At 42.1% G+C, this 25,148-nt stretch overlaps 1 protein-coding gene across 1 annotated transcript in view; it reads left to right on the top strand.

Annotated features, from left to right (window-relative positions):
• The window catches only part of LOC132384545 (myosin light chain kinase, smooth muscle-like), a 74,537-nt gene that overhangs the window by 28,475 nt on the left and 20,914 nt on the right, over positions 1-25,148 (top strand). The window contains exons 5-11 of the mRNA XM_059955711.1: positions 2,503-2,541; positions 8,261-8,385; positions 9,980-10,133; positions 12,450-12,749; positions 18,411-18,516; positions 19,536-19,739; positions 22,254-22,471. Coding sequence (XP_059811694.1) covers positions 2,503-2,541; positions 8,261-8,385; positions 9,980-10,133; positions 12,450-12,749; positions 18,411-18,516; positions 19,536-19,739; positions 22,254-22,471 — 1,146 coding nt within the window. The remainder of the gene's footprint in view (positions 1-2,502; positions 2,542-8,260; positions 8,386-9,979; positions 10,134-12,449; positions 12,750-18,410; positions 18,517-19,535; positions 19,740-22,253; positions 22,472-25,148) is intronic.

Genomic DNA, 25,148 nt, shown 5'->3' with positions numbered 1-25,148 from the left:
TGGATAAGAAAAAGAAAAGCAATGGGCACTTGGAACCAGGTAAGGGAGAGGAGAGGGAGGGTAGGCCAGAGGAAAAGAAGCCCAGCTGGATAGGTACGTGCAGTGCTGAGCAGTAGGAAATAAGAAAGGAGTGTAAATGCGGAGCAAACCTCGTCAGACTGACAGGTCTAGGAAAGCGACGCAGTGGCTGTGGGTTACCTGAAACTGAGAAATTCAATATTCATACCATTGAGATATAGGCTACTCAAGTGGAGTATGAGGTGCTGTTATTCTACTTTGTCTTTAGCCTCATGGTGGAGGTGAAGAATGCCAAAGACAGACTGGTTAAGGTGAGAGTGGGAAGGGGAGTTGAAGTGACATACAACTGGAAGCTCAAGATACCAGTTGCAGACAGAGCACAGGTTCTCTTACTCCAGCTGATTCAAGCAGGTTTCAATCATGCCGGCTCCCAAGAAGAATGTGGTAACTTGCCTTAATGACTATTGTCCAGTAACACTTACATCCACTGTGATGAGGAGCTTCAAGAGGCTGGTCATGAAGCATATCAACTCCTGCCCAAGGAGTGAATTGGAGCTGCTCCAATTTGCCTACCATCATGACAAGGTCAAAGTTCAAAGTAAATGTATTATCAAAATACATATATGTCACCATATACATCCCTGAGATTAATTTTCTTGTGGGCATTCTCAACAAATTCATAGAATAATGACCATAACAGTATCAATAGAAGGTCACACCAACTTGAGGGTTGGTGTGCAAAAGACAACAAGCTGTGCAAATACAAAAAGAAATAAATAACAATAATAATAAATATGTAATAAATATTGAGAACATGAGATGAAGAGTCCATTGGTTGTAGGAACATTTTAATGATGGGGCAAGTGAAGTTTTTCCCTTTGGTTCAACGGCCTGATGGTTGAGGGGTAATAACTGTTCCTGAACCTGTTGGTGAGAGTCTGAGGCTTCTGTACCTTTTACTTGATGACATCAGCAAGTAAAGAGTATGTCTTGGGTGGTTGGGGTCCCTGATAATGGATGCTGCTTTCCTGCAACAGTATTTCATGTAGATGTGCTCAGTGGTGGGGAGGGGTTTATCTGTGATGGACTGGTCCATATCCACTACATTTTGTAAGATTTTCCATTGAAGGGCATTGGTGTTTCCATACCAGGTCAAAAGCAGGTGCTATTTCATTGGCTCTTCACTCAGCTCTGGAACACCCGGACAATGAAGATGCATACACTCAGCATTCAACACAATCATCCCCTCAAAACCCCTCCTGAAGTTCCAAAAGCTTGGCCTCAATGCCTCCTTGTGCAACTGGATCCTCAACTTCCTCACTTGCTGATCCCACTACGGATTGGCAACAACATCTGCTCCACAATCACCACGGCACATTTGAACCACAAAACTGCTTCCCATGACTACTGTATGTTTCCCTAGTTCATTATGAGTGCAGGATGGTGATGTGAAAGGAAGGTTCATATCTCAGGATGGATTATAGTTGGTGTAAAACAGCATTCAAGGAAGAATTGAATTGTCTTGTGTTTCGACCAAACAAAGCCACTAAAGCAAAATACAGTGTCATTTTGCTGCTCTTCCTGCACTTCTTCAAATGTCAATTCTGGATTCAGAACTAATGTCTCTTTTCAGATTCACACTTGACGTTATGACTCTATGACTTAAAAAAGACAGGCAATTTATTTGTATTTATTTTATTTATTTATTTAGAAAATACATCCTGGAGTAGACCCTTCCGGCCTTTCGAGCCATGCTGCCCCAGCAATGCCCAATTTAATCCTAGCCTAATCACGGGACAATTTACAACTACTATGTGGTACGTCTTTGGATTGTGGAAGGAAACTGGCCTTCCATGGGGAGTATGTACAGTTTCTATGCAGATGACATCAGAATTGAACTCTGAACTCCAATGCCCCAAGCTGTAATAGCATCACGCTAACCGCTATGCTGCTGTGGCACCCCATTGATTTACATGGAAAGGCAAAGAACAGCGAAGCCAGTAAAATTTGCATGCAGACTGATGATGGTGGGGAGTTTACTAAAAGAGACCTGTGACCTTGTGCTGAAGCAGAATTCAATCAAACATGGTGACCTATATTTCCAAATCAATAATGTGTTCTGGTGCTGTTGCCATACACTCGGGCACTGTGAACCCCGACACAAGGCAAATCATACATCCACTAAACGCTGCAAACACTGGACATAAGGGAAGGAGAGAACAGATTGAATAGTTATACCCCTGGAAGAAATGAAAGGGGGCCTCTTCAGAGTTTGAAAGATATAACTCCAGTTGTGTTACAAAAATATATTCAAAAGTCAGATTCCATAACAGGGGTTGAGCCACCGGTATCTGCTTAGGTGTGCACAGAATGATTTGCTTGCACAAAGCATGAGTACTGAGGGTTGCATTGGTATTTCTTCATAGTCATTTATCAGCATGCATCCTTCATTCACCTCTTTAACACCTCATTTTCTTTTTACAGATTTATCCCCTTTGAAGAAGAAGCCGTCTTCAAAATCAGGTGATCCTTCTTGTTTACAGCTCAGTTAGAGACGGTAGTGGTGTTTGTCATTGGAGTCTAGCTGCACTGCTAGCCCAGAAGGGCCAAATGGATAAATGTAGGGAGTTGCAGAGTTGGCTCAGCCCGATCCTGAGCTGGTAGGTGGAGTGCAGCAGCTTAACATTTGACGTTACCCAAAACATATGGGCACTCTTGCTCTTGCATGCTTGATTTTTTTTAAAAAAACAGGCTTCTCAATCTCTCACTGAAACATGAGGAAATGTTTCTAAATTATGTTGCAATAGGTTAATATTGTCAACCACCAGCACTCAGACTTCCCCAATTTTCATTGGATCAAGCCTGACTCGCAGTGGGGGTAGGGACACTCCCAGCTGCATTTTTGCATGGAACACATCCCTTCGTTCCTCAGATCAGCAAGTTTATTATATTTCAACATCTAGGGAAATTATCTATGATAATAATCTATCCCGTAGACAACATCATGTATATCTATGATGCATTTTCTACAACCAATGTGCTGTGTTTAATTTGAGGTTTTGCTTTCTTCCTCTTAGTTTGCTTTTAAGTTTTAGGGTTTTTTTTAACAGCACACACTGAATTCCAGATCTTGTTTAATAGAATAGTCTTCAAGGATCTTTTGAACTACCTGGTTTTTCCATCCAAGTGCCTAACCTAACAATTCCAGAAATATCTCAAATATTTCCATTTCTCCATCCTTTGAATCTCTCAATTACACAGAAGGAGGCCATTTGGACATTCAGGGTGGCTCTCAGCAGAGCTTTGCCATCAGTTATATTTAACTGCAACTTATTCCCTCTTAACTGCCCACCAACTTCCCTTTGATTCTTTTGTAACTTGCCCACATGGAGGTAATTCAGAGTAGGCAATTAACTTATCGGCGGGTCTATAGGATGTGGCGGGAAACAAGAAGTGCTTGTGGGAAATCTGGGCATTCATTGGGAGAATGCGCAAACTCCACACAGAGAGCACTGGGGATCAGGATTGAACCTGGCCAGCACTGTCGGCTGCTGCCTCACTGTCGTGGTCCATGTAGGTACTAACGATATAGGAAGGAAGCGGGATGAGGTCCTACAAGCTGAATTTAGGGAGCTAGGAGATAAAATAAGAGTAGGACCTCAAAGGTAGTAATCTCAGGATTATTACCGGTGCCACAAGCTAGCCAGAGCTGGAATAGCAGGATAGCTAGAATGTATATGTGGCTTGAACAGTGGTGCAGGAGGGAGGGTTTCAGATTCGTGGGGCATCGGAACCACTTCTGGGGGGACCAGTACTGTCCGGACGGTCTACATTTGGTCCGGGCCGGGATCAAAGTCCAAGAGAGATTGTTTGCTAGTGCAGTTGGGGGAGGTTTTAAACTAATATGGCAGGAGGATGGGAACCCACACAGAAAAGAAGAGGGAAGTGATGCAGAGACCAAAGCTAGTGTTAGTGAAGAAAAAAGTTAGAGTAGGGTGCATAAAAGTAAACAGCAAAAATCCCATAGGTCACTAGATTCTAAAAGGACAATGAGAATAAGGGCACTTTATCTAAATGCCTGTAGTATTAGAAACAATGTTAGTGAACTTGTGGCACAGATCAGTACCAAGCCATATGATTTAGTGGCCATTACAGAAACCTGGTTGCAAGGCGGAGATGACTGGGAATTAAATGTCCAAGGTTTTGAGGTAATATGGAAAGATAGACAGGAAGGCAAAGGAGGTGGGGTGGTGCTCTTGATTAAGGATGAGATCAGGGCATTCTGAGAGACGATATAAGATCTATGGAGCAGAATGTTGAGTCCATCTGGGTAGAGTTTAAGAATAGTAAAGGGAAAAAAAATCACTGGTGGGAGTTGTCTATTGGCCACCTAATAAAAATATTGCAGTGGGAGAGGCGATTAACCAAGAAATAACTGAGGCTTGTAAGAACGGAACGGCAGTTGTCATGGGGGATTTTAACTTCCACATAGATTGGGTGAATCAGGTTGGTCAAGGAAGTCCTGAGGAGGACTTCATAGAATGCATCCGTGATGGCTTTCTTGAACAGCATGTTAGTGAACCCACAAGGGAAAATACTATCTTAGATCTAGTCCTGTGCTATGAGACAGGTAAGATTAACGATCTCGTAGTCAGGGATCCTCTTGGAAAGAGTGATTATAGTATGATTGAATTTCACATACAGATGGAGGATGAAATAGTTAGATCTAAAACTAGTGTATTATGCTTGAACAAGGGAGACTACAACAGGATGAGGGAGGAGTTGCCTAATGTGGATTGGGAGCACAGGCTATTTGGTAGGACAGTGGAGGAACAGTGGAATACTTTCAAAGAGATTTTTCACAGTGCTCAACAGAAGTATATTCCAGTTAAAAGTAAGGACAGTAAGTGTGGGGAGAGCCAGCGTTGGATAACTAAGGAAATAAAAGATAGTATCAAATTAAAAGCTCGTGTACAAAGTCGCAAAGAGTACTGGGAGACTGGAGGATTGGGAAAACTTTAAAAAGCAACAGAGAACAACTAAACAAGAAATAAGGAAAATGAAGATAGAGTATGAAAGTAAATTAGCACAAAATATAAAAACAGATAGCAAAAGTTTTTATAAATATATAAAGCGGAATAGGATGGATGACATTGGTCCCTTGGAAGACGAGAAGAGGAAATTGATATTGGGTGATAAGGAAATGGCTGAGGCATTGAATGACTATTTTGTTTCGGTCTTCACGGTGAAGGACATGCCTAATATGCCAACGAATGATACTATGGATGAAATGGGAGGTGAAGACCTCAATGAAATCACTGTCGGTAAAGAGATAGTGATAAGCAAACTAGAGGGCTTGATCCCTGGTCCTGATGGGATACATCCCAGGGTGCTGAGGGAATTGGCGGAGGTTAGAGCAGATGTGTTGGTAATCATTTACCAAAATTCTCTAGACTTTGGGCAGGAACCGGTGGATTGGAAGACAGCAAATGTCACACCACTTTTGAAAAGGATATAGGCAAAAGATGGGCAACTATAGGCCAGTTAGCTTAACATCTGTAGTCGGGATAATGCTTGAAGCTTTCATTAAGGAAGAAATAGCGAAACATTCAGAAAGGGGTGGTTCTATTAGACAGATGCAGCATGGATTCAGAAAGGTCCTGTTTGACAAACTTACTGGATTTACCAGGATGTTGCCTGGATTGGAGGGTAAGTCATATGATGCAAGGTTAGCAGAGCTGGGACTTTTCTCTTTTGAGCATAGAAGAATGAGAGGGGCCTTCATAGAGCTCTACAAGATTATGAGAGGCATAGATAGGGTGGATAGTGAGTACCTGTTTCCCAGGGCACCAATAGCAAACACCAGAGGGCATATGTACAAAATTAAGGGAGGGAAGTTTAGGGGAGACATCAGGGGTAAGTTTTTACACAGAGGGTTGTGAGTGCTTGGAATGACTTGCCAGGGATGGTGGTGGAGGCTAAAACATTAGGGGTATTTAAGAGCCTCTTGGACAGGCACATGGATGAAAGAAAAATGGAGGGTTATGGGGTAGTGTGGGTTTAGTACTTTTTTTTAAGGATTATATGGGTCGGCACAACATGGAGGGCTGAAGGGCCTGTACCGTGCTGTAGTGTTCTATGGTTCTTTGAGGACATAATGAGTGCAGTGGATAGAGGGAAACAGGTGGATGTTGTATACTTGGATTTCTAGAAGGCATTCGATAAAGTGCCGCACAAGAGACTCATAAATAAGATACAGATGCATGGAGTTGGAGGAAGTGTATTGGCATGGGTGGTGGATTGGTTAACCAATAGAAGGCAGAGAGTTGGTATAAATGGGTGTTTCTTCGGTTGGCAGGCAGTGGTGAGTAGGATGCCGCAGGGGTCGGTGCTGGGCCCTCAGCTGTTTACCATTTACATTGATGATTTGGAAGAGGGGACTGAGTGTAGCGTAGTGAAATTTGCTGATGACACTAAACTGAGTGGAAAAGCAAATTGTACAGAGGATGTGGAGAGTCTGTGGAGGGATATGGATAGGTTAAGTGAGTGGGCCAAGATCTTGCAGATGCAATACAACGTTGGTAAATGCGAGATCATCCATTTTGGAAGGAATAATAGAAGAGCAGCTTATTATTTAAATGGTGAAAGATTGCAGCATGCTGTTGTGCAGAGGGACTTGGAAGTGTTTGTTCATGAATCACAAAAAGTTGGCTTGCAGGTACAACAGGTTATTAAGAAGGCAATTGGAATGTTGGCCTTCATTGCTAGAGGGATTGAATTCAAGAGCAGGGAGGTCATGCTGCAACTATACAGGATACTGGTGAGACCACACCTGGAGTACTGTGTGCAGTTCTGGTCTCCATACTTGAGGAAGGATATACTGGCTTTGGAGGCAGTGCAGAGGAGGTTCACCAGGTTGATTCCAGAGATGAAGGGGTTAACCGATGTGGAGAGATTGAGTGACCTGGGACTATACACTCTGGAATTCAGAAATATAAGAGAGGATCTTATAGAAACATACAAAATTTTGAAAGGGATAGATAAGATAGAAGTCGAAAAGTTGTTTCCATTGGTAGGTGAGACTAGAACTAGGGGACATTGCCTCAAGATTCAGGGGAGAAGATTTAGGATGGAGATGAGGAGAAACTGTTTTTCCCAGAGAGTGGTGAATCTGTGGAATTCTCTGCCCAGGGAAGCAGTTGAGGCTTCTTCACTAAATATATTTAAGATATAGTTAGATAGGTTTTTACATAGTAAGGAAATTAAGGGTTATGGGGAAAAGGCGGGTAGACGGAGCTGAGTTTACGGACAGATCAGCCATGATCTTACTGAATGGCGGGGCAGGCTCGATGGGCTAGATGGCCTACTCCTGCTCCTATTTCTTATGTTTTTATGTTCTAATGTAAGAAGAGTTCAGGCCAGGATAAATCATCCATGAGCAGATTGAATGTCGGGGCTGATTTGAGGGGCTAACTACTCATATTTTCATTTGTTCCTGTATGTTTTGAAGTAATTCATTGTGTAGAGACTGTTCTGCTATAAGAGTAAACTGCTTTAGAGGCTAGCATTTTACAATGTCTGAATTCATTTCATACACAGCCCTTAACAGATTACAGGGAAGTGACAAGAGGTTCTGCTCAGTGTGTGCTTGCCCCATGTCCCAACTTGCTTTATCCCATCATGTCACCATTGATATGGAGAAGAGATACTGTGCATTTGGTTGGTCTACGTGACAGTGTGTTCACAGTTGAAGTGAACAGTCCTGATGTCTTGAATAAAGGTGTTTTTTAAACTTTTCATAATGAGCACAGTTCTATTCCCCGCAAATGCGCCTCTGTAACATAGTGGTTTGAACAACGCTATTAAAGCTCAGGACGTTCCTGAGTTCAAACCTGGTGTCCTGTATAATGTTCTCCCCATGGAATGTGTGGATTACCTCCATATGTTCCAGTTTCCTCCCACAGTCCAAAGACATACAGGTTAGTAGGTTAATTGGTCATTGTAAATTATCTGGTGACTAAGCTGGGGTTAAATCAGGGGTTGTTGGGCAGCGTGGCTTGAAAGGCTGAAAGGGTCTATTCTACATTGTATCTCAATAAATAATAAAGTAACTTTTAAGGGGGATGGCATGCTTGCAGCTGTATCACACAATGTTATTAGATGGTTCATAATAAAAAATTCTTATTTGCTTGAAATGTTTGAGTGGTTGTAATGGTTAAGTTTGACATTTGATCTTCCTTAGGGCCGCCTCGATTGTTGGCGCCACAGACTCATGTGGAGGTGAAGGCAGGGCAGCGAGCTGAACTGACTGTTGGGATTGTAGGAACCCCTCCCATTGCTGCAACATGGCTGAAGGGGAAAACCCAGGTGCGTAGAAAGTGAGGCTTCGTGATTCTGTTAGCAAATTAAAGGCCAAAGATTAACTTTATTTGTCACCTGTACACTGAAACATGCAGTGAAATGCATTATTTGCATCGATGACCAACACAGTCCGAGGATATGCTGAGGGCAGCATGCAAATGTCACCAAGCTTCCAACACCCACAACTCACTAACTGAACCCAATAATGCTTTTTGGAATTTGAGAGGAAACCAGAGCACCTGGAGGAAAACCCATGTGGTCACAGAGAGAACATACAAGCTCCTTACAGACAGCGGTGACAATTGAATGCTGATCTTCCGATCACTGGCGCTGTAAAGCATTACATTAACTACTATGCTACCATGCTTCCTTGTTGAATGCAGAAATGCAGAAGACCAGAGTAGAGATATTCTCATTTCCTGTACTATTAACAACATTTGATTTATTTTAGAGAGGAGCATACTCCATCCAATATTTATATTTTGATGTTAACTTTCTCCTTCAGAGTCTTTCCACACAAATCTGACCACCACTAGGTCATTGATCCCAATGTGGGGGGTTTGTAGACAACTGTAAACCATTGCAAATAAAATTCTGTTTTTGATTTCATTTACAACCTTTATCATTTCCCATTCAACTCTGTTGACTCACCCCATTTCTCCCGTTGCACTGAAACCTCTCCAACTGTGCCACATTTCTGCTCTCATCGTTGATGTCAAGCTGTCTACCTGTCGTCCAACTGTTTCATCTAATGTACCTTCAAATCTGTATTGAGGTGAAGACTTATTGCGGCACCATTTTTCCAAGAACTTAAAATTCTAACACTTTGCATTGGCTGTTTATTCTTTCCTTCTCTAAAGGCATCTAGAAGCAAAGTTCTTGGTTTATCCTACATATCCTTCTGCACGTTAAAGGGTGCTGGTGGTAGCTTGTTACAAAGTGAGTCCTTGGGGTACGTGAAAGCGATAAGACAGGATGTTTTCACTGGAGACCTGAATCTGATTTACACCAATGAATTGGAACTGTCACACGGTTAAAATTTGACTAAGTCTAGGAGTCTCTCGTGTGCTGCTGGTCTGATGTCCAAGACTTATTGGACTGAACCTCTCACAGTGCACTTGCTGGATTTCACACAGATTCTACAACTGGAGCCCAGTTTTTCAGGAAAGGCACAATGGCTCAGCCAGTAGAGCTGGTGACTCTCCACTCCAGTAACCTTGGTTCAGTCCTGGCTTCACGTGCTGTCTATGCAGAGCATGCATATTTTCCCTCAGCCTGTATGACTTTCCTTCATGTGCTCTGCTTTCCTCCCACATCCCAAAGACATGCGGTTTGTTGGGTTAATTGGCCATGGAAAAATGCCCTTGTGGGGAGTTGATGGGAATGTGGAGGCAAATAAAGTATAATTGGTATTATACTGCAGATGATTGTTTGGTGGAGATCAAAACAGAAATGCTCGACTTTGTTTAATTCTGTATTTTTATCTGCTTTAAGAAAAACATTCATGTGTAATGTTGGAATGATTTGAAAGTTGGTATAACATCAACATGGTCTGAAATTGGGAGCTGCACCACCGGTTCTTCTCATTTGTTTCCATTAGATTGTGAATAGCTCTCAAATCTCTGTGGACACGACCAAAGCTGGGACCAAGCTCGTGATAAGAGCTGTGGAAGTGAGTGACGCTGGACTTTACACACTTGTGGTGAAAGACCAAAATGGGAACGTACAACATCAGATCCATTTGGCTGTTGTAGGTAGGTGGACATCAAATATGCTACTCAGGAACTTAAAGGTTTGAGCAAAGGAAGCCTTAACAGGACATTCTGCGAATAATTCGAGTTCTGGGATATCCACCCATCTTGAAGCTCTGCCACTTGAAAGCTTGTCATTACCCAAGATTGTGAGACAAGTGAGAGAAAGCAGTCACTCTAGGGAGTGCTCTTGATGCTTGTAGCAGCAACATGCCACTAATTACCACAAACCCAAGTAGAACCTAAGAGCCTACTCGGTCACAAATGATTGAAACATAGAAAACTAACAGCACAATACAGGCCCTTCGACCCACAAAACTGTGCGAAACATGTCCTTACCTTAGAAATTACCTAGGGTTACCCATAGGCCTCTGTTTTTATAAGCTCCATGTACCTATCCAGGAGTCTCTTTAAAGACCCTATCGTATCAGCCTCCATCACCGTTGCCAGCAGCCCATTCCACACACTCACCACTCTCTGCGTAAAAAAACTTACCCCTGACATCGCCTCTGTACTAGCTTCCAAGCACCTTAAAACAGTGCCCTCTTGTGTTAGCTATTTCAGCCCTGGGGAAAAAGCCTCTGACCATCCACACGATCAATGCTTCTCATCACCTTGTGCACCTCTATCAGGTCACCTCTCATCCTCTGTCGCTCCAAGGAGAAAAGGCCAAGTTCACTCATCCTACTCTCATAAGGCATGCTCCCCAATCCAGGCAACGTCCTTGTAATCAACACACACAAAATGCTGGTGGAACACAACAGACCAGGCAGCATCTATAGGGAGACTCACATCGACAGTGCTTCTCCCTATAGATGCTGCCTGGCCTGCTGTGTTCCACCAGCATTTTGTGTGTGTGTTTGAATTTCCAGCATCTGCAGATTTCCTCGTATTTGCTCTTTAAACATCCTTGTAAATCACCTCTGCGCCCTTCCTATCGTTTCCACATCCTTCCTGTAGTGAGGTGACCAGAATTGAGCACAACACTCCAAGTGGGGTCTGACCAGGGTTTTATGTAGCTGTAACATTACCTCTTGGCTCTTAAACTCAATCCCACAATTGATGAAGGTTAATGCACCTTAACCTTCTTAACCTTAGCAGCAGCTTTGAGCGTCCTATGGACTCGGACCCCAAGATCCCTTTGATCCTCCACACTGCCAAGAGTCTTACCATTAATACTAAATTCTGCCATCATACTTGACCTACCAAAATGAACCACTTCACACTTATCTGGGTTGAATTCCATCTGCCGCTTCTCAGCCCAGTTTTGCATCCTATCAATGTCCTGCTGTAACCTCTGACAGTCCTCCACACTTTCCACAACACCCCCAACCTTTGTGTCACAAACTAGAGTCCTGTAGGTTGTGGATAGTAGATGGTGGATGGATTGGGATTGGTGTTTGTAGTCCAGATGGCACTGGGAGCTGGAGACTGTGACCATGTGAGTAGCTGCTACAGGAAGGGTTGGGACTGCTGGATGACTTTGAACGTTAGTTGCTCATTGAGGCTGGAGACACCATGGGTTTGCTGGATTGGTCAGGTCTTCGAGGGGTCATAGAATTGTGAGGAGGTCTGAGGTTGGAGGTGGTTGAGGCTTTTGCCTTTGGTCGGAGGTATGGTGGGATGAGAAGAGATTGGTGGATCGGGGGGTGGTTTGTACTGTGAGCTGAGAGGTTATTGAAGTTAAGTCAGTGACTTGTCCTGGATCTGATGGCACAGTGCTGTAAATACCAAGATTCCCTCAGAACATTTGATGATTGTCATTACTGGATAATTTGGATTTTCCCCTGTATGCTCTAAAAGAAATGTTGATGTCTTTTCCTGTAATGTGTTTGTAATCACATTAAGTGTGCAGATTGGATTGGAAAATAGCAGATTGAGATTCAGGAGGGATTGATTTTGACCTGGCAAATTAGACAGCAATACACAAACTAATTTCTAATGTAACACACAAAGTGCTGGAGGAACTCAGTGGGTCAGGAGAGAAATAATTAGTCAGAATTCAGATGAAGGGTCTTAACTCAAAATGTCGACTTACTGTTTCCCTTCCTAGATGCTGCCTTACCTGCAGAGTTCCTCCAGTGTTTTGTGTGTTGCTCCAGATTCCAGCAGCTGTTGTCTCATCTCTCTCCAGCTAATCTCTAACCACTTGTTTCAATATGTAATCAATGGCTCCTCTGGGAACTTCACCTCATTGTGGCAGGAAGTATGCTGTATTACTGAAGTTCAGTTGGAATTCATACATCTGGGTCATATGGTCGGTAAACGACAATGGAATAATTGGCAAATAGATTAAAACCAGTTTCTATTTCATCTTAGACAGGCCAGAGCCTCCAGTGGGGAGGCCTTGTGTCTCTGATCTCTGCAAGAATTCCCTCAACCTGTCCTGGTCAGGCCCATGTTACGATGGCGGCAGTGCTGTCAAGAACTATGTTATTGAGGTGAAGCAATCTGGTGATAAGGAATGGAAAACACTGACCGATTTCTGTTGTGACACATCGTATCATGTGGACAAACTGAAACCCGGTGTAGAGTACATCTTCCGTGTTTATGCAATGAACTCATATGGCATTAGTGAAGTAGGTGAAGAATCCAAGCCCATCAAGATTACCACTGAAGGTAAGGACATGGACCCTGCAAGTTCTGCGTGGATTAAAATATTAAATTACAAATTAATACTACTTAATTTTGGGATGTTGTCTTCATCTTTATCTGAATCTTCTTCATAGCCATTGCTAGCACCTTGCTTTGTATCATCAGCTGTAAAAATGTTCAAGTATACTTCAGGTGACACTTTGTGAAATTTATTAAAATAAATACGTGAAGTTTCAAATTTTCTCCCGGTCAGTTTCCTGGTCTTGACCATCAGAATTACACTTCCAAGGACTTGTGCCATTGCTGTGCTCAAGCCAACCACTTGAGCATTGCAAGGAATTGTGAAAATATACGAGGATGAAATTTGTAAATTGATTTAACTTTGTTCTAGATAGTACAGACCTTATCCAGATCTCACCAGAATGCTAATGTGCTAATCTCATTCAATCTTTCATGGTTATTGTAGCGGCTACTTGTAAAACAAACCAAACCCACTGAGACACTGGGTGAGGGAATGAACGCTGTGTGACGCACTTCCAAATTACTGAGTTCCAAGTCAAGAAAAGTACATTTGAAGCTAGCAAAGACAAATGATCAAAAATAGCGATAAATACTAACAAAATTAGTGTAGCGAAGGCAAAATTAGTGGTTAACAAAAAATATCTCTTTCTTACTCTCTAACTAAGCAAACAACATAAATACATACATGATTATACATACTTACTTCTACAATGTCCAAACTCACGTGACAAAATACCATAACTAATAATTTAAAAAACCACACAAAATACAATACAAACAGACAGAATTAGATACATGGCTTTTACAGTTATAATGGTACATCTTTTACATTTTTATTCATTCAAGACTGGGCTTCAGAGGCTGAGCCACCATTTAATTACCCATCCATAGTTGCCTTTGAGAACTGTATCAGAACCAGAATCAGCTTTAATATCACCGACATATGTTGTGAAATTTGTTTTGCGGCAGCAGTATAATGCAATGCATAATAATAAACACTATAAATTACAATATATAAATTAAATTGAGAACTTAGTGCAAAAAGAGAGCTAACAAAATATAGGCAACACACACAAAATGCTGGAGGAACTCAGCAAGCCAGGCAGCATCTATGAATAAGAGTATAGTCGATGTTTCGGGCTGAGAATCTTCAAGTCCTGCTGAAAAGTCTCGGCCCAAAACGTTGACTGTACTCTTCTCCATAGTTGCTGCCTGGCCTGCTGAGTTCCTCCAGTATTTTGAGTGTGTTGCTCTGGATTTCCAGCAACTGCAGATTTTCTCTTGTTTGTGATTGGTCTAAAAAAATATAGTGAGTTAGTGTTCACGGGTCGGTTCATTGTCCATTCAGAAATCTGATGGTGGAAGGGAAGGAGCTGTTCCTGAAACATTGAATGTATGTCTTCAGGCTTCTGTACTGCCTCCTTAATGGTAGCAATGAGAGGAGTGTATATCCTGGGTGATGGGAGCTCTTTAATGATAGATGGCATCCGCCTTCTTGAGGCATCACCTTTTGAAGGCATTCTCGATATGGGGGGGGGGGGGGCTAGTGCTCACAATGGAGCTGGCTGAATTTACAACTTTGTATAGCTTTTTCAGATCTTGTGCGATGGAAAGCACCCACCCTACAAATAAGAGTTGGTGATGCAACCAGTTAGAATGTACCCCATGGTTCACCTGTAGACATTCGTGAGAGTGTTTGGTGACATTCCAAATTTCCTCAAATTCCTAATGAAATATAGCCACTGTCATTACGTCTTTGCAATTGCATCAATATATTGGACCCAGGATAGATCCTCAGAGATGTTGACACCCAGGAACTTGAAACTGCTCACCCTTTCCAGTGCTGATCCCTTGATGAGGACTGGTTAGAGTTCCCTTGACTTCCCCTTCCTGAAGTCCACAATCAATTCCTTGGTCTTACTGATGTTGAGTACAAGGTTGTTGCTACGACATTACTCAACCTGTACCTACCACACTCCTGTACATCTCCTCGTCACTATCTGAAATTTTGCCATCAATAGTTGTGTCATTGGCAGATTTATAGGTGGTGTTTGAGCTGCATCTAGCACCATTACTATGGGTCTAGAGAGAGTCGAGCACATCCTTGAGCAGCGCCGTTGTTGATTGTCAGTGAGGAGATGTTATTTCTAATTCGCACTGACTCTGGTCTCCTTGTGAGGAAGTCAAGATCCAGCTGCAGAGGGAGGTACAGAGGCCCAGGTTTTGGAGCTTGTTAATTACAACTGAGAATAGGATTGTGTGAATGCTGGACTGTAATCAATAAAAAAGCAGCCTGATGTATGTATTACTATTATCCAGGTGTTCCAAGGCCTCTAACTTCAACTGGAATTGTTTTCTCACTCTTAAAATACCCTTACGTAGGTCGTACCTGGATTTCCTGTATAGTGCTGAATCACTGGTCTTGAATGCCACAGGTCTAGCACTCAATAGACTACAAATCTCCGGTTCATCCATGGTGATTTGCAATGGTGACCTTGTTGGACACTAAGCACTACCATTCTCAATGACAGCAAAGAAAGTGGGCTTTAAGTTCTAATAATTAGGCTACTAATAATTTTTGTGCCAACTCTACCCTTAATGTTAGTGTGAGGCTTCAGTTTACATCTGTCAATTAGTGCAGAGTTCTTGAAGATCCCTTGAAGATTATTGTGAGAATTGAGGATTAATTGCTGATTGCTGAGTGCTAAATCTGTGGCATTTAAGGTTGGCGATCCAGATCTGTACAAGAAAACCAGTTAGGACTTGCGGAGAGTGAAGAAACAATTCTGAGTGAGGTTAGAGGCAACATCAGATGCATGTCAACTCTGGCAGGGTTTGCAGACATTACTTCCTACAAAACAAAGCCCAACATCATGAAAGGCAGCAATGCTTCACTACCAGACGAGGTCAATGCTTTTTATGCTTTTGCTATGAGGGTCCCTGCAGCATCCGGTGGACCTTGTGATCTCTGTCTTGGATGCCAACGTCAGACTGTCTTTTAGGTGGGTGAACTCTTGCAAGGTGGCTGGCCTTGATGGAGTACCTTATAAGGTTCTGAAAACTTGTACCAACCATCTGGCAGGGGTGTTCAAAGACACTTTCAATCTCTCACTTCTGCAGTCGGAAGTTCCCATCTGCTTCAAAAGGGCAACAATTATACCAGTGCCCAAGAAAAGTAGTGTGAGCTGCTTTGATAACTATTGCCCAGTAGCACTCACGTCTATGGTGATGAAATGCTTTGAGAGTTGGTCATGGCCAAAATCAACTCCTGCCTCTGCAAGTACCTGGACCCACTGAAATTTGCCTATCACCACATTAGGTCTACAGCAGATGTGATCTCAATGGCTCTCCACGTGGCCTTGTATTACCTGAACATTGCAAATACCTATGTCAGAATGCTGTTTATTGAATATAACTCAGCATTTAGCTCCATCATCCCTGTAGTCCTGATCGAAAAGCTACAGAACCTATGCCTCTGTAACTTCCTGTGCAACTGGATCCTTGACTTCCTAACTGGAAGACCACATCACCATCTAGTATGCAGGGGTGGGGTCACTACTATACAAGATCAAAGTAAGTTGCAGAAACTTGTAAAATTAGTCAGCTCCATCTTGGGAACTCGCCTCCATAGTATCCAAGACCTATGCAAGGAGTGATGCCTTAGGAAAGTGGCATCCATCATTGAGGACCCTCCCCTCCCCACCATGTAGGGCATGCCCTCTTCTCACTATTACCATCAGGCAGGAGGTACAGAAGCCCAAAGGCAGACATTCAGCAATTTAGAAACAGCTTCTCTCTGCCATCTGATTTTTAAATGGTTATTGAACCCATGAACATTACTCCACTACTTCTTTTCCTGCTATTTTTCACTACTTATTTTAACTTAACTATTTAATACACATATATATTTAATGTAATCCAGTTTTTCCCCTCTATTTATTTATCGTGTATTTCATTGTACTGCTGCTGTAAAATTAACAAATTTCAAGACATGTCAGTGATAGTAAACCTGATTCTGATTCTGAAAATACATGTCTGTCACCATATACAATACAGAGATTCATTTTCTTGCAGGCATACACAATAAATCCAATAACCATAATAGAATCAATGAAAGGCCACACCCAACTTGGGTATTCAACCAGTGTGCAAAAGACAACAATATGCAAATACAAAACAAGAATAAATAAGCAATAACTATCGAGAACATGAGATGCAATCTCCTTGAAAGTGAATCCATAGTTTGTGGGAACAGTTCAGTGATGGGTTGAGTGAAGTTATCCTTTCTGGTTCAAGTGTCTGATGTTTGAGGGATAAGAACTGTTCCTGAACCTGGTGGTGTGAGAAGCGAGAAGAGAGCATGTCCTGGGTGATGGGAGTCCCTGATGATGGATGTTGCTTTTCTGTGACAGCGCTCCGTGTAGATGTGCTCCATGGTTGGGAGAACTTTACCTGTGATGGACTGGGTTGTATCCACTACTTTTTGTAGGGTTTTCCAGACAAGGGCAATTGGTGCTTCCATACCAGGCTGTGATGCAGCCAGTCAATATACCCTCCACCACACATCTATTGAAGTTTGTCGAAGTTTTAGATGTCATGCTGAATCTATGCAAATTTCTAAGGAAGTAGAGAATGTTTGCTTATTTTGTTATTATGCTTAATTACCCTAACTTGAACACCAATTACTCTTATTTCGCTATATCGCTAATTTATTTTCAAAGGTTCAAAAGTACAATTTAATGTCAGAGAAATGTATACAATATACATTCTGAAATGCTTTTTCTTCACAAAATTCCACGAAAACAGAGGAATGCCCCAAGAGCGAACGGCCGTTAAATGTTAGAACCCCAAAGTACCCCCCCAGCTCCCCTCCCTCCTGCGCGTAAGCGGCAGCGAGCAATGATCCCCCTCCCCCACCGGCGAAAATAAAGCGCACCCGCTACCAGCACTCAAGTGTAAGCAAAGCAATAGCAAAATTACAGACTTGCAGTTACCCCAAAGACTACATTGTTCACCCGATAATTTGACATGCTTGCTGGCTCTCTCTCTCCTAATAAGGGAGAAACATACAACTCATTAGTTTTATTGCTATAAAATCGTTCATCTTTGCTAGTTTTACAATAAAGGACCGACTGTACTTTTTCAGGTTGGAGCTCAGTAATTTGGAAGCGCGTCATACAGTGTCAACTCCCGTACTCAGTCTCGCAGTGGTTTGGGTTTGTTTGCAAGTAACCTTTACATTTACTATGGGTGTGGGAATTATCATCGCCTCTTACTGACTCTAAAACATAGGAGCAGAATTAGGCCAGTCAGTTCCGCCATTCCTTCATGGCTGACTTATTATCCCTCTCAACCCCATTCTCCTGCTTTCTCCATGTAATCTTTGATGCCCTGACTAAATGTGAACCCATCAAACTCTACTTTAAAAATACCCAATAATTTGGCTTCCACAGCCATCTGTGGCAATGAATTCCACAGATTCTCTGGCTAAAGAAATTCCTCCTCATCTCCATTTTAAAGGGGTGTCTTTTATTGTGAGGCTGTGCTCTCTGGTCCTAGATTCCTCCACTGCAGGAAGCATCACCTCCACATCCACTCAATGTAGGCCTTTTAATATTTGATATGTTTAAATGAAATCTTATACAGTTTTCTTTTTTTTTGAAGAAAAAGAAGAGGAGGAGGAGGAGGAGGAAGAGGTAGCAGTTAATGTGATAATTAATACCTCTCAGAAGCTAACTGATCTGTACATACAACAGGAATGTCTTGGCGTGTAAGTACAAACATTGTCAGCCCATCTGTCTTACTAAAGTGGCACAGACACTCCAACCTTGCACTTCTGGGATCTCTGGAATTAGGTGCATATAATGTCCATTTTTCCAAGTTAAGTACTTGTACCAAGAAGTAGCATAGATGCATTATATCTGTGTTTAAAATTGCTGCACAAGCTTCTGTTTCAAGATTTTTTAATTTTCTAATTTACATGATGATGTGGTGTTTATTTAGTGTGAGATGCCCTCTTAATTTTGACATGCCAGTGAATTGGATCTGTTTGGAGATGAATAGTAAGTCTTCTTCATCAGGATACTGAGGAACAAATATTTTTTATTTGGTCATGAGATTTTATTGAACAAAATCTCATAGTAAGAAAAGCTGATTCTCTATTATCAAGGATTTTTTTGTGGTTAATAAAGAAATCTAGAATTAAAGAAATTAAATTGCTTATTAAATACTCTGGGAAGGGAGTTGAGAACAAGAGGAGAGTAAAAATGGGATTAACGTAGATGCATGGTTTGATGGTGGGTGTGAACTCAGGGCCTGTTTCTACTGTGAAATTCAGAGACTAAAGAAATCTAGTCACAGGAAATATTCTTTCTCTTTTATCAAAGAGAAAGCACATAATGTGTAAGTGCCACCACATTCAATTTGAAGTACTGCTGAACTCCCTCATTATCTGGAATTGTCACTTGTATCTCCAATGGTATATTATTTGACAGGGCCAATCAGAGATGAATAAGGTGCCTGCTTAGTAGTAAAGATAATGGGCAAAACAGTAATGCTAACCCATGAGAGACCATTTGATCTTGCCCGCCTGCTTTCCCAGTGATCTGCAGGTAACAAGGTAGTAGCACTGGCAGAGCACAAAACAACAGCCAATCATTGACTTAAGTTGTATTGGGTGCATACGAATTGACAACATCTGAGCTGACCGAAATGTCAGACTGACTCAAATTTCTTTCAAGTGGTCTCTAACCAAGTAATTTTCTAACCAAGAAGTTTTTCTGCCCCCAGAGGAGCGTTTGGTAAGGTGTACAAGTTGTTGCAAAAATCCACTGGAAAGATCCGAGCAGGCAAATTTTACAAAGCCCGCAGTCTTAAAGACAAGAAAAGTGCTCGTGATGAGATAGCAATTATGAACTGTCTACACCACACAAAGTTGGTGCAGTGTCTTGATGCCTTTGAGAGTCGGACGGAGATTGTCATGGTGATGGAATAGTAAGTAAGATAATGTATATAACAAATCTAATTTATGAGAGGCTGCTATTATATATAAAGAATTAAGTGTGGTAGTCTTTATATCAGTGGTAACATTTCTGGAATACATTTTGGTCAAACAGTCCTCTGAAATACATTCCGTTGAATTTTGAGTATAGAGTGAATTCAGTGCTTCTGAGCGGGGGTATTAGGAGGCATTTCATCTTAACAATATGATTCAGTAGCTGGGCCCAACAAAATAGACAATAGAGCCTCTAGCATTTATTTTGTTGCTTTTATAGTTTTTATGGATGTGATGCAGATGGACCAACAGATCAGGATTTAATTTTGCTCAGATCCTGCCACTGTTCAATAAATTTAATCATTTGTGAGTTTTTACCAGATTGTTGTTAAAGTCCCAAGGCCAAAAGGTTCTCCTTGCTGTGTAATAAATCAATTTTATTAAAAGCTGATGTGTAATGGAGACAATTCTGGACATTCAATTCCATTTCTCTCTGCTTATGATATGGAAGTGCCTGGAGGCACCAAGCCATGTTCAGTGATGTCAATCAGAATGGGACAGCTCATTGAAAATCATTCTGCTGTGCATGTGAGACTCTTAGGTGCCACAGCCCTTGAGCACAGAACAAGTACTTACTGCTGGCATTTCCTCACAAGGGTCACTGGTGTAATGTTTAAATTTGTTTTGCTCCAAACTCGCCTCTCATTGAACATCCATGTGGCCCATTCTAATCTCTCTCGCTCTGAACCACTCACAGTCATGTTACATTATGCCGAGAGGTTCACTGATCGGGCTCGCTAAGGCAGAAAGGCACAAACTCCAATGATCTCCTTATAACTAGCTATTTTTGTTTACTAGGACAGATTAGCAAGCATTAAAACATGTACCTAGGTGTGCGTGAGCCCCTCACACTGCAGCACACCTCCTATTCTATCTGATCTGTGGCGAAGCCCCAAAATCTACTGAGTTCCCAACCACTCTACTTTATACCCACTCCACTGATATAAAGTGCTGCAGTCAGTGGGCCACCTCAAAACACCAAACCAACCATCACTTGTCACCACACTTCACGAGTCTCACCCCTGTGTCCAGATGACTTCCGTGTTCTCACAGTTGTATCCCCATCATCCCCTACTGTCAGAAGCAAAACTTCTCCAGCTAGTCACATAGTCACGGCCACCCAAGGACATGGTGGTGAAGACATTTGGCAAGCACAAAGAGTAACCCTTTACAATACACCGAGTATCACTGCCCCGTTACTTCAAACCCATAGGCTTTAATACAACCTGCATGGACACATCACTGTATTACAAACAAATTGCAAAACTACTAAGCATAAAAGCAGAATGACTATCATAATGCCACAGCACACTATGCTTGCCCTACCAGTCTCCTGGCATTTCAAATGACCAGCAACTCCCTCCCAGGGTATAACAGTTATGGAACTATAATCCTATATTACATATTTTATATGTAATGGATATAGTCAGCCAGATCTGTTGTATTCTCTGATTCATGAGGGATGTATGTACAACACTCCTGGCCTTTATGGTGCAGGCACCTCCTCCCTTTGCCAATACATTTTGTAGGGTCCCTGTCCTCATGGCTACCATTTCAGACAAAGCTGCATCAGTGTCTGCTTTGTTTGTGTCAAAGCTAGTGCAGTCTTGTTGGGTAATGCCTCCTTGACTGAGGTCATCAGGGTGGGCCTCCCTTGATAACTGGGCAGTTATACAGCCATCTGGTGGGGGTGTTGAAAGCTGTCATCCAAAACCAATGATACCCCTTTTCTGATATTTTGACCTATGGTTGGGTGGCCGGCCAGATCATCAATGTGATGCACATACGGCGCAACATACTGTAAACAGAGCTCCTTTTACAGTCATAGCTGACAAGTTCATGACCGGTTCATTCCATCCTACATTTTCTGTGCCATTCAGACGGGCAGAGGTCAGTGCTTCTATGCCTAAACTGCATCGGAATTTAGGAGCACACCCAACACTTTGACACGTTCAGACCATAAGCATTTTGTACAACATTCTGACAAAGGTATTAGTCAAGATCACTGTCATTGTTATGTAACAATATCACGGCCAAATCCTCCGCATGCAGAACAAAACAGCTGATTAGAGAACCAAAGGTGGGCAGATAATGAACAAACTCCCGGTGCTGAGCAAGGTTATCTGAGGCCCTCCTGCCACTAGAAGATGAACACATCTTCAGCAGAGAGAAACATCAGAGTGGTAGATATGATGGGGTTGGGAATCACTGGGACAAAATGTACTGTGACTGTAATATCGAGTTTCGATATGTTTGCTCAGGTTAGGAGAAATGGAATGACAGAAAGTTAGGAGTGTTTGCCTGCAGACTCTGGCACTGCTGCCATTGAGGTTAAATAGATTCACTCGATGAATTTTATAAAGACTATTTCAGAAAGCAGTGTCAGCCCAGGCTCCAAATTACATTTGAAAAGCTAATGGTTGCAGTGTTCTGATGTGACTTGTCTTACACAGTGTCTCTGGAGGGGAGCTCTTTGAGCGAATCGTGGATGAGGATTTTGAGCTCACGGAGCCAACATGTGTTTCGTACGTCCGCCAGATCCTGCAAGGGGTCCACTTCATGCATCAGCAAAATATCGTGCACCTGGACCTGAAGCCAGAGAACGTAGTGTGCGTCAGTAAGGACAGCACGCGTATCAAAATCATTGACTTTGGATTGGCCCGAAAACTTGGTGAGTAAACTGTCTGATGTGGTGTAGTGAGTAGAGTCGCTGCCACACAGCCTCAATCCTGACTTCCTCTTCACCTCTAGGAGCCCTTCTTGTCTGCGAGAGTACGTTCATCCCAACCCGACTGCCTGAGGAATGTCTGTGCACAACCACTGAATGCTACGCTGGGAATTTTAGAGTTATCAGCACTTAAAAGATGTTTGAATCCAAATCAGAATTAGGTTGAATATCACCAGAAAATGTCAGAAATTTGTTGTCTTTGTGAGAGCAGTACAATGCAATACATAATAACAATAAAATGAATTACAGTAAATATATATAATAGCTAATTAAATAAGTAGTGAAGTAGTGTCCATCATTCAATGTCCGTTCAGAAATCGGATGGCAGAGGGGAAGAAGCTGTTCCTGAATCACTGAGTGAGTGCCTTCAGCTCCTGTACCTCCTCCCTGGTAGCAGTGAGAAGAGGGCATGTCCTAGGCGATGGGGGTCCTTAATGATGGATGCCGCCTTTTTGAGGCATCGCTCCTTGAAGGTGTCCTCGATGCCACAGAGGATAATAGCCATGATGGAGCTGACTGAGTTCACAACTTCTGCAGCTTATTTTGATCCTGTGCAGTGCCACTCACCCTCTCTATACCAGGTGGTGATGCAGCCAGTCAGAATGCTCTCCACAGTACAGCTGTAGAAATTCGTGAGTGTCTTTGGTGACATACCAAATCTCCTCAAACTCCTAATGAAATATAGCTGCTGCCATGCCTTCTTAGTAACTGCGTCGAATCGTTAGGCCCAGGATAGATCCTCAGAGATGTTGATGCCCAGGAATCTGAAATTGCTCACTCTTTTGTCAGAGCGGTAAGTTCTGAAGTAGTTGAAGTGAATTCTGACCATGGTGAGATCATCATTAGTATCTGCAGAAGGTACCATGTGTATTGCAGTGGTGGAGGGTGAATGTTGAACTTCATCACCGAAACGGTCCATTGAAACTGCATCAGAGTGAACTTGGTGTGATACTTTCAAAGGAGGGCAATGACTGCAAGAGAGGACATTAGATAATTTATTAATTTCAGTAAGCAGAGTTTAGTTAATTGTTCTTAACTTTAAAAAATAATTTCATTAACAACATTTTATTGATTTTTTAAATATATCTTTTGACCACTAGCATTTAGAAACATAGAAAATCCTTGAGATAACAAGCCCATTTAAGCCTATGGCTTGGCTGTTCGATGTGTTCAATGGGCTCAGTCCAGCCCATCCCATGTGACAGCATGATGTTTTGTTAAGGTTAGAACAACTTGTTGATGCTGATGGACTCAGAAAAGTTAAAAGTTCCACCAGCAATCGTGGGCAACTCCTTGAACAGTCTAGAACTGCTTATGGGTGGCGATTAGCATCAGAATTACTATTTTGATCTGATACACCAGCTCTTGTTTTTCCTTGACCTGGAAGCTGTCAGACCTGCTGAGTGCTACCATTGCTTTCTGTTTTCCAGAAATAATTGATCAGCCACTTTATGTTCATTATGTATTTAGTCAACTTTTTCTAATCTTGTGTCTCATTATTAATTTTTGTTCATGAATCTTCCTGTGAGCTGCCAGGGGAAGTATTAAAAATGGGGCTTCTTGAGTACTGAGATACATTTATTCAGGCAAATGCAGAGGATTTGCTTGACTTGTGGTATGTAAATGTTGGAAAGGGTTTGACGTGTCAGGTGAGTCACCACAGAACATCCATCTGACCTTCTCATGCAGCCACACGATGTTGGGGCTGAGTTTGTTAAGTTTCAGCAATAATAATGAGTGCCCTATCCTTCCCTCCCTATAGGGACCCTCAAAATCCAGCCCCTGTGCTGTACTTTTCTGGCATCTCAACTCCATAAACATATATACAAGCAGCAGTATGAATAATAATCCATTGAAATGATCACAAAGGCTGGATTTCCCTTCCAGACATCTGAGCAATCATGTCACATTAATGGAAAGACTCTATTCACTGTCAAATGTTGTGCGGCAGCCCGCAATTGAAGAGCCACCCCAGTGCAACTTCAGCACTGCCAACACTCTAGTGCCATCCTTGATAAGTGTGTCCATTGCTCCATCAGCAAACAAAATAATTACCACAGTGGCTTTCCAGTTAGCGCGATGCTATTACAGCTTGGGGCATCAGAGTTCAGAGTTCAATTCTGATGATGTATGATCTTCCTGAGGATGTAGGTTTCCTCCCACATTCCAAAGATGTACCAGTTAGTAGGTTAATTGGTCATTGTAAATTGTTCTGCAATTAGGCTAGGGTTAAATAAGTGGGTTGCTGGGCAGTGTGGTTTGTTGGGTCAGTATGGCCTACTCCATGCTGTTTCTCTAAATAAAATTTAAAAAAAATTAAAACCATTGAAAATTAGTTTTTTTCATCTTCACCGAACCATTTCATAGTTGTGTAAGTTTGTATTATTCAATTATTTTATCTTAATTTTTTTTGGTTTTGATATGTAAACTCTTGTGTTCCCAGGAAAGTCAGTGCTATTTTATGAGCTTTTCCTGATCTGTTATGTTAGCAATTATGTAGAGTTGACCTTGATCCATGCAGGTAAATTAATCCTGGACAACATGAATGCTGGTGATTTGGAGATTAATGTATTTAATACATATTTCTCCATACTGTTTTGATCGATTCCGCCTTTGGACT

The sequence above is a fragment of the Hypanus sabinus genome, chromosome X1, assembly GCF_030144855.1.
Source record: "Hypanus sabinus isolate sHypSab1 chromosome X1, sHypSab1.hap1, whole genome shotgun sequence".
NCBI lineage: Eukaryota > Metazoa > Chordata > Chondrichthyes > Myliobatiformes > Dasyatidae > Hypanus > Hypanus sabinus.
Note: the sequence above shows the minus strand (reverse complement) of the source record. Positions and strands in the feature narration are given on the sequence as shown.